At 40.0% G+C, this 9,420-nt stretch overlaps 1 protein-coding gene across 2 annotated transcripts in view; it reads left to right on the top strand.

Annotated features, from left to right (window-relative positions):
- The first annotated feature begins 732 nt into the window (after positions 1 to 732).
- Positions 733 to 9,420, top strand: part of ccdc93 (CCC complex scaffolding subunit CCDC93) — a 19,413-nt gene continuing 10,725 nt past the window's right edge. Inside the window, exons 1-8 of one of the 2 annotated variants that reach the window (XM_023417653.2) lie at positions 733 to 864; positions 1,240 to 1,353; positions 1,892 to 1,986; positions 2,932 to 3,043; positions 3,408 to 3,506; positions 4,445 to 4,501; positions 5,025 to 5,125; positions 9,277 to 9,294. In XM_023417653.2, the coding sequence (XP_023273421.2) occupies positions 733 to 864; positions 1,240 to 1,353; positions 1,892 to 1,986; positions 2,932 to 3,043; positions 3,408 to 3,506; positions 4,445 to 4,501; positions 5,025 to 5,125; positions 9,277 to 9,294 (728 nt within the window). The remainder of the gene's footprint in view (positions 865 to 1,239; positions 1,354 to 1,891; positions 1,987 to 2,931; positions 3,044 to 3,407; positions 3,507 to 4,444; positions 4,502 to 5,024; positions 5,126 to 9,276; positions 9,295 to 9,420) is intronic. The other variant, XM_023417654.2, reaches the window with a different exon arrangement.

Genomic DNA, 9,420 nt, shown 5'->3' on the forward strand with positions numbered 1-9,420 from the left:
TTTTGGGGTACTTGTACATTACTTTATGTTCCACCATATTCCAGTGGAAAATATTCTTTGTTCCATCTACTGTATTTATTTCACAGCTTTAGTCACTTGTTTCAGTTCTGATTCACGTTATTAATGAAACATAAAATCAGATAAAGAATTATGGTACCCAGCAGTAGCGTACATAAAGTATTTCTAATTACACAATAATGCATTGCAATTTAAACCCCAAATTATATATTGCATTATTGTAGTCAATAAGCTTTATTTTGTAATTGTTATTTATATTTTTACTTGGCTTTATTTATTTTTTATCTCAGGGAAATGGTTGATTTCTGGTGACCTTGTTACAATTTTTTTTAAACAGCAGCTAAGATAAAGATATAATAATATACAATCAATAGGTTACACATGACACATGAGCACATGACATGTGCTCAACATTGTTGTAGAGTCAAAAGTAAGAATTACAATAAAAATAAAAGCAATGAGAAAATATTAAAAAGAAAAATAATTACAATACAATTCAAAAAGCAACAAAGACATAATGGGGTAATTAACTACTGTAAAACTATAGAGAAACCCATGTCATAAGTTATCAAATCATTCCTCTGTAAACAGTTCACCACACAGTTTGACAGATTTATTATTATTCTCATTTTAGTATTTACAAGTTCATTTACAAGTTAATATACTGTAAAACCATATAATAAACCATGCAGCACTGAGGACCTGCAGGGTCATATGACGCAGTCATGTGACCTGTCATCAACAACTGTTGATATCAACATGGCGACGGCTACGTCTGTTTTCCACAGGGTTAGGACTGGGTCGAAAATCGGCGCCCAGTACGACCAGGAAGGAAACCTGATCCAGGTACAGGTCGTTTAGATCCGTTTTAACAGAGCAGGAGGATTTCGCTGTTAAACAGTAAATGTTTGTCAACAGACAACATGGACGATGTTAGCTAACGGTGGACGCTAGCCGCTAACGGCCGAAATGAAATGTTTTGAACGTCTCAGCAGCGGGTTCAACAGAACCATCTGGAGTGTCAGTGACCGTCTGACAGCAGACAGAAATATTCCCGCCTCCTGACCTAGATAGAGATTAAAGCTAACTGATTTAAAAACATGTTCATGCAGCTGGAGGGCAGTCATGGCTTTGCTCCAGAGCACTTCAGCAGCGGGGGGGGGGGATTTTGTTTTCTACAGATGATGATGATGATGATGATATTGTGTGTTTGGCTCTCAGGTGGAAACGAGAGAGGATGAAGAGCAGAGCGTCAAGCTGGCAGAGATCCTGGAGCTGCTGCTGGCAGCTGGCTACTTCAGAGCCAGGATCAAAGGACTGTCTCCGTTTGATAAGGTAGTCTGGATCTGAGCTCTGTGCTGGTCCCACCAGGCTCCAGGAAAACCCCCTGATCCGTTCCTACTCCTCGTCTCCTCCACCCTCACCCAGCTCGTCTCCTCCACCCTCACCCAGCTTGTTTCCTCCACCCTCATTCAGCTCGTCTCCTCCACCCTCACCCAGCTCGTTTCCTCCACCCTCACCCAGCTCGTTTCCTCCACCCTCATTCAGCTTGTTTCCTCCTCACTCAGCTCGTCTCCTCCACCCTCACCCAGCTTGTTTCCTCCACCCTCATTCAGCTCGTCTCCTCCACCCTCACCCAGCTCGTTTCCTCCACCCTCACCCAGCTCATTTCCTCCACCCTCACCCAGCTCGTTTCCTCCACCCTCATTCAGCTTGTTTCCTCCTCACTCAGCTCATCTCCTCCACCCTCACCCAGCTCGTCTCCTCCACCCTCATTCAACTTGTTTCCTCCTCACTCAGCTCATGTCCTCCACTCTCACTCAGCTCATCTTCTCCACCCTCTCTCAGTATCTCCTCTTCCTCTCTTCCTCAGGTGGTCGGGGGTATGACCTGGTGCATCACCACATGTAACTTTGACATCGATGTGGATCTTCTCTTCCAAGAGAACTCGACCATTGGTCAGAAGATGTGAGTGGTTTTGTTTTGTCCCACATGAAGTGCTGTTATGGAGTAACACCACCTCAGTTGGATGACTCCAGCTGATGATTAGTATCTGCTTCCATTTCTTTCCTACTAACATCCTACTGCTATGATTCAGATTCATGATTTAGATGTCAGAGGTGAAAGGGATCATTTACCAGGATATTTTATATTTATCAATTTGTTTCAAGGAGCTATCTCTAAGTTTTGCTATTGCTACATCATTAGCATTAGTAGCTGTTTACTTACCCATCTAGAAGAAACAGGAGTTCAGCATCTAATTTACATCAAAATTAATTTACTCACCAATATCTGTTTCCAGATGTGGAAACAAACCAATGTTAACTCTTGTCTCTATCACGTCTTTTCTTCTACTGAAGTTAGCATGCTAACCAGCTAGCCCTGGCTCGTCTCCTCACTTTCAATAGGCTGTAGCCTCCAGTCTGTCCTGAAGACGTAGCTGCTTAGAGGACGTATTATAACCTTTTGTCTTGAAAACACAATGATGGCTGAAGCTCTTGTCAAGTGACCCACCTGCTCCTGACAAAAAATCACATTCAGCAGCAGAAAAAAACTCACAAATAGAACCTTTAACTGGATTTTATTTTGTCCACATCCCCAGTGTACTCTGTAAAATCTATTGTTAATGAGTTATTAAAGTAATGTGACAAGCAGGGGATGTTCTTACCTTTCTTATTTTTACTCTTTATAACATATTAGAAATTTGAATTACTTTCCATACACAGGTACATCAGTTATGAAATAACAAAAAGCAAAATGTTTGCAAATTGAACATGAATCACCTGAAAGCTCCATCTTTTGTGACTCCATAGTAATTTAATTGAGTTTCAGTTGGTTTTGAAAACAGTTTAATAACTTGATTTATTGCAGATAATATTCTAACAGTAATAAGTGTTTTCTGTCTCTGTGCAGAGCCCTGACAGAGAAAATTGTTTCTGTTCTACCGAAGATGAAGTGTCCTCATCGTCTTGAACCTCATCAAATTCAAGGGCTGGATTTCATCCACATTTTTCCAGTGATACAAGTAAGAGAATTCATCACAAACTTGTAGAATCTTTTACATGGTGCATTTAAAACAGTTATAATGATGAAGTCAAAGTAATGTGCTGGTGTGTGTTTGGTTGGTGGTTTGACTTCAATGTGTTTTCCCTTCAGTTAGAGAGAGGCTCTTTTTCTGTTTGTCAAATTTGGATGAAAATAGTATCAGCTGATAAGTTTTTGGTTGTGATCTGTGGTTTCCACGTTTGCTTACAGAGAGACCTCAGTGTTGGCTCCTACACAAGTTTTGCTGTTTTGCACATGAATAACAGGGCCAGCTGGGGGTGCTTCTGTCCTGAGTGGTGTTGTTTACCCTTGTGTCTGATCAGCTGTGTGGTTTCTCCTGCCAGTGGCTGGTGAAGCGAGCCATAGAAACGAGGGAAGAGATGGGCGACTATGTGAGGGCGTACTCCATTTCTCAGTTCCAGAAGACACACAGCCTCCCAGAAGTAAGAGCACCCGTCAGTCACAGAGCCAGAGGGTGGCTGTGGTGGCTGCTGGAGTTACATCCGGATGATGGATGACTCTGAGACAATGAGATAAATCTCTGTTTTACCTAATCAATGCAGCTGTTTACTGTTCTGTGGTATGATTACAGAGTTATTTGAATCCTGGAACAATGATAGTTTTTATAGATTGGTTGATCTGAAAACATAGGTAATACCAAATAGTGGCTCTAAGTCGCCTGAAAATGTGAGTTGTTAGGAATAACGCATAAATTACCCTCAGGAAATGACCAAAAACTCAAAGATGGATATGTTCTCCTCTAATACCAACACATGCTTCGAAATCCATATTATCTTATACAGTATGTCATATGTTTGGGCCAGGAAAAGAAAAACAATGAATTTGTATGAATGATAAACAATAAAAACAGACAAGGTAAAATATGAGAGTTATAGTGAGTTATGATAAGGAAGTCTAACATCAAAACAAAAATCAAAACGATAAAATATTCATTCCACATTATTAGGTATTAGGTTAGAAATGGAATTCTATGTCAAAATTATGACTAATTCAGATGTTTGAGTGTCTGAGAAACATGATGCGATACTACTAAAACAATTCAAAATGACAACATTATGAAACAGTAAGAAAGAGAAAATAGTGACTGATTCATATTTGAACTTACCATGTGTATTTTTTATTAATCTTCACCTTTCATCAGTGCCTTTAAGTTTTTGTGGAAATGCCTCCACATCAGCAGAAAAGCATCTGAAGTAAAAGAGTCAGAAATCAGAAATGTACTATATCAACACATTCATGTTGCAGTATGTTGCAGGTGTGTGGTAGAAATCTTCAGCTGTAGTTTAACATATAAACCAAAGTGTCATTAGTCTATACTGCATGACCTGTCCTCTAAATAAGATGAAACTTTTTGTTCTAGGACGAAGAGTTTCTCCAGAGGAAGGACCAGGCTGTGAAGGCAGTTGTGGACGTACTGGTGAGTTAATCAGGCATTACTGTGGTGTGAAGTATTCAGACCCCTTTGCTGATATCTGATCAGGATGCATCCTGGTTGCCTTCCATTAGAGGTATTCTGTGCACGTCCAACTGGTAGGAGACCCTGGGATACACTCGGGCCTGGTCTGGGAACACCTCAGGCCTCAGGGGCAGCAGGCGGAGAAGGGTGGTACAGACCTCCAGCTCCTCCTGAGGAATCCAGAGACATTCCTGTTCAGTTTTATCCAGTTGAAGTTAAATCGACATCATATTAATATTTGTGAAAGATGTGAAGGGGCCTGAATATTTCCTGACACAACTGTACATACATTAAATGAATTATGTAACTCCCCAAATAACAAAGTAAGAAAGCACAAACATACATAAATATTAAGATCACAGTTTATATGTTCAACAGCAATAATGACAAGCAGTTTCTGATGTGTTTCTTTAATTATATTATATTAAATGATTAAATTATGGCTTGAATTATTTATGTTTGGAGACACTGTGGTGTTTTCCAGAAAGTGTACAAACCACAGAGGAAATACCGGAGACAGAGGGATGCAGGACAGCTGCTGGACGAGGAGTCCAGGGTTCACGCCACCCTGCTGGAATATGGCAGGTAAGATTCCGTGTGTGGGTTTGTGTGTGGTTTCGAGCTGTAATGACCTGTTGGAAGTGTAGGCTGCAGTTTCTATAAGCGCATCAGACCATCAGCAGGTAACATTGTTAATAAAAAGAGGGCCGAATTTCATCTGGATCATGTTGATAGACTTGTGTTTCTTGCAAATAATATGAGAAATTAGGTGGACTACTCCTGTTCATGCTGACCATGTGACCACAACCTGCAGATTGAAGATAGTTTGCCATATGACTGCCTGGACCTATCATGGCACAACTTCTCTGTCCATTCTGATCATGTGACTAATGCTTCCTTATAAATGGAAGAGCCCAAAGGTTGCCATTTTATCCTTGACCTGATGAAGGCCTAATGGCTGAAACGCGTTGACATGTTTTTATTGTTGTAATGAAGCCATGAGAAAATAAAGGCTTTTTAAATCACCACCCTCTTGAGTGCCTCAGATTTAGATCCCCACACTGAAGAGCACCAGAGGGACACTTTTTTTCCACACCCAAGCAGCACTCCTTGCACTTTATTTGACTTATTACTGACATTTATTTGCATCTCCTCCATCTCCATCTTTATCAAGAGTTTAAACTTTGACACACCACAAATACACTCCCAGAGGCTCATCCTCATTACACTAAGCTTTGGCGTGATGCCAACTTGAACAGCTACAGCAGTCCATCAGTTCAGACATGTTCAGAGCTGTTTTACATGCACTGCAATAATTATTGTTGTTACAAAGCTATTGGCAAAGATGTACTGTAAGTTAATGCACACAACAACAACAAAACATTTTCAAAAAACAGTAGCATATCTCTGCAGAGTCACTATCTCCAGTCCTCTGGATAATACACAAACAACATGTATTAAAAGTGTTTCTTCTTTATAAAGTAGTTCCATTGAAGATGACTTAGTACCAGGGGACAGTGATAAACATACTACTAATGATTTTTGAATGAGTTTATTTTTCAAACAAACAAATATCTTGGTTCCAGCTTCTTAACTGTAAAGGTTTGATTTTGGACAGCTGCTCAGGAGAGTAACAGGAAGGAGATAGAGAAGGAGAAGGAGAAGGAAGAGAAGAGGCACACAGCCTGGGCGCTTCATGTGCTTGAGGGAAAAAACAACCGGTTAGAATGATGCAGTGATTTTCAGAAAGTTAACAATGATCTCGTCAGCAGGACAACCTGGACTATACTGTACTGAGTTTACTGATTTATTGAGACTGAGGCCCACCTGCCAGTGGTAGAATGGCAACAGGTACAGAGCCTGAGTTTGTAAAAGAATAAGAAGCGAGCTGAAAGGTAAGACATAAAAATACGTTTTAAGTGTCGATTTGAAAGTCTGAACGGAGTCAGGGCCCAATAGGAAAAGGTTCTGCAGCCAGCAGACGTCTTTTTAACTCTGGGAACCGACAGGAGCCCTAAATTCTGGGAACGGAGAGCATGAAATGGAGTACAAGGTTTAGGCAGATCAGACAGGTATAGGAGCAAGTCCATTTAGAACCTTATATGCAATCAAAAGCACCTTAAAGTCTGATCTGATATGGACAGGAAGCCAATGAAGGGAGGCTAAAAGCGGTCTAATGTGGTCAAATTTCTGGATTTAGTAATAATTCTAGCTGCGGCATTCTGAACCATTTAAAGACTTAATACGAGCGTGTGGCAGGCCAGAAAACAAAATGTTACAATAATCAAGTGTAGATGAAACAAAAGCATGAATTAAGATTTCAGCATCAGTCTTAGAGAGAAAAGAAAGTCTTGGTGATATCTTTAATTTGTGAAGAGAGAGAGGGAAAAATCGAAAGTGACACCCAGATTTTTGACTGGTGTCTATGTCGGGTTGGGCAAACAACCAGCATCTCGGTTTTTTCTGAATTTAGGAGCAAAAAATTATGAGACATCCAGCTTTTCATAGCAGACAAACAGACCTCTAAATTTGTAATCTGAGAGGAATCATCAGCCTTTATAGGCACATACAGCTGAGTATCATCAGCATAACAATGGAAATGAATTCCATGACTGCAAATAATTTTACCAAGAGGTGAAATATAGAGAGAGAAAAGCAGAGGGCCAAGAACAGAGCCCTGGGGTACTCCATATTTCCCAGGAGAGTATGTCGATATAGTGTTAGTATAGGAAACGCACCGGTTCTGTCAGATAAGTAGTGAGGGCCTCCGGTAGTTTCTCAGCAAGAGCAGCTACAGTTGCTGGACCAATGTGTCGTGTGGTAAATACATTTGAGCTACTAATGTGAGGACAGGCTAGTGTTTCTTCAAACTTGATAAAAAGTGATCAGAGATTTCAGAAGTGATGAGAGAGACAGTCAGACTAGAGACCTCAATTCCACGGGATAGGATCAAGTCTAGAGTGTTGCCATTGCAGTGAGTTGGTTCAGCCACAAACTGGGTGAAACCACAAGTGTCAATAATTGCTTGGAAAGCTTTACTTAGAGGGTCCCAGGCCTTATTCAATTGAATATTAAAGTCACCAGTAATTACAATGTTGTCAGTGTCAGTGACAAGACCTGAGATAATTTCACCAAATTCTTCTAAAAACTGTGGATAAGGGCCGGGTGGTCTGTAAAGCACCACAAAATGAAATGGTCATAGTCTGTCATCCTGGAGAGGGCTAATCTTATCTGATGAAGAAGATTTCAGTATAAGAGCCTCAAAAGAGTTAAAGGTCACCTCCCGTTTAGTAGTTAACCTGAAAACTGACACACACCCCCACCTTGCTTAGTGGCTCGAACAGCTGGTGTTTGGTTACATCATGAAGTAGCGTGGGATCATGGGGGGGAGTTGTCTTTATGACCATGATTAAAAATCCTTCATCCGGTTAAGATATATAGTTAAAAACAACCAAGATTTTAAAAGTGTATTTTAAAAATGTGACCACCGAACTGACACATAATAATAGAGGATATGATGTCATTGACAGGTGACCAAATGACACATACCGTTACCATGATTAAAATCACGATTTCTCTGGTTTGAGGATTGATGGAAACATTTGGGAAAATGTAAGAACACAACTCAACAACATATTGAACATAGGTCTAGTTGATTTTAGATATTTTAATGAGGAAAAGTTACACATTATAAATTTACAGCCACACCCAGAAACTCCACTGTCCAGTTTCTGTATTTAACGCAGCTCATGAAATAATAATAATGATCAATAAAATAAAAACTGAGCATTACAAACAGCTTGAAGTGATTGCGGCAGGACATTCAAACCAATTTCACATATAACTAGAGACCATCTTGCAATGGGATTACACCAGCTGTGACCCCTGTCAACATCAGGGGTCAATGATCAAAATCAAAGGATAGGGGAAAGTTGTTGTACAGTCAGCAGTAACCACACAAGCATCAGACAATAAATACAACATAAAAATCACACTGAGTCACAGCATGACAATACAATACCTTGCCCTTGGTGTTTTTGCCTTAAAACCTGCAATTTAAAAAGATTTTTATTTAGATTTTATGTAATGGACCTACAGAAAATAGTCCAAATTGGTGAAGTGAAATGAAAAAAAACAAACAAACTGAAAAGTGGTGTTTGCATATGTATTCACCCCATTTGCTATGAAACCCCTAACAATTACCCTAGACACACCCCAAGCCAGAGACTTGCAGCTGCAATTGCTGCAAAAGGTGGCTCTACAGAGTATTGACTTGGGGAGTTTGAATAGTCATGCACACTCAAGTTTTCAGATTTTTCTGTCTTTTTTTGTTTGTTTCACAATAAAAAAATTCTGTGTCTTCAACTTGGTGGGCATGTTGTGTAAATCAAATGGCACAAACCCCCCAAAAATCAATTTTAATTCCAGGTTATAAGGCAACAAAACAGGAGAAATGCCAAGGGGGGTGAATACTTTTGCACTGTATGTGATCCGCTTTCGTGGCTGGTAATAATGTTAACATGTTGCTTTATATTTTTAATTTGTAACAACAGTTGATGAGAAACATTTCTTTTTCCGAAGTGTTCATGATCATTCTCTTTGTCCCTGCCTTGTCCTTTTATCTGAAGCCCAGTCATGTGCTGTCGTAGTCCTGAACCACACATCATGTATGGTTTCTTATCTGTCTGACATTGTTTTCTCATCCATCCATCCATCCATCTCCACCTCTGTACTAGAGTGTCAGATTTCCTTCTGTAAGTACTGTACATGTGAAGCCTTCTTCTTCTGCAAGTTTCTTCTCACAGCACTTTGTTTTGTGGTTGAACAGTCGCTCAGAGAATGTTAGTTCTCACATTCAGTGGAAACCTCTTATAGTGATC

Source organism: Seriola lalandi, unplaced genomic scaffold (assembly GCF_002814215.2).
Source record: "Seriola lalandi dorsalis isolate HSWRI2012SDOR001 ecotype SW California unplaced genomic scaffold, Sedor1 jcf7180002054576, whole genome shotgun sequence".
NCBI lineage: Eukaryota > Metazoa > Chordata > Actinopteri > Carangiformes > Carangidae > Seriola > Seriola lalandi.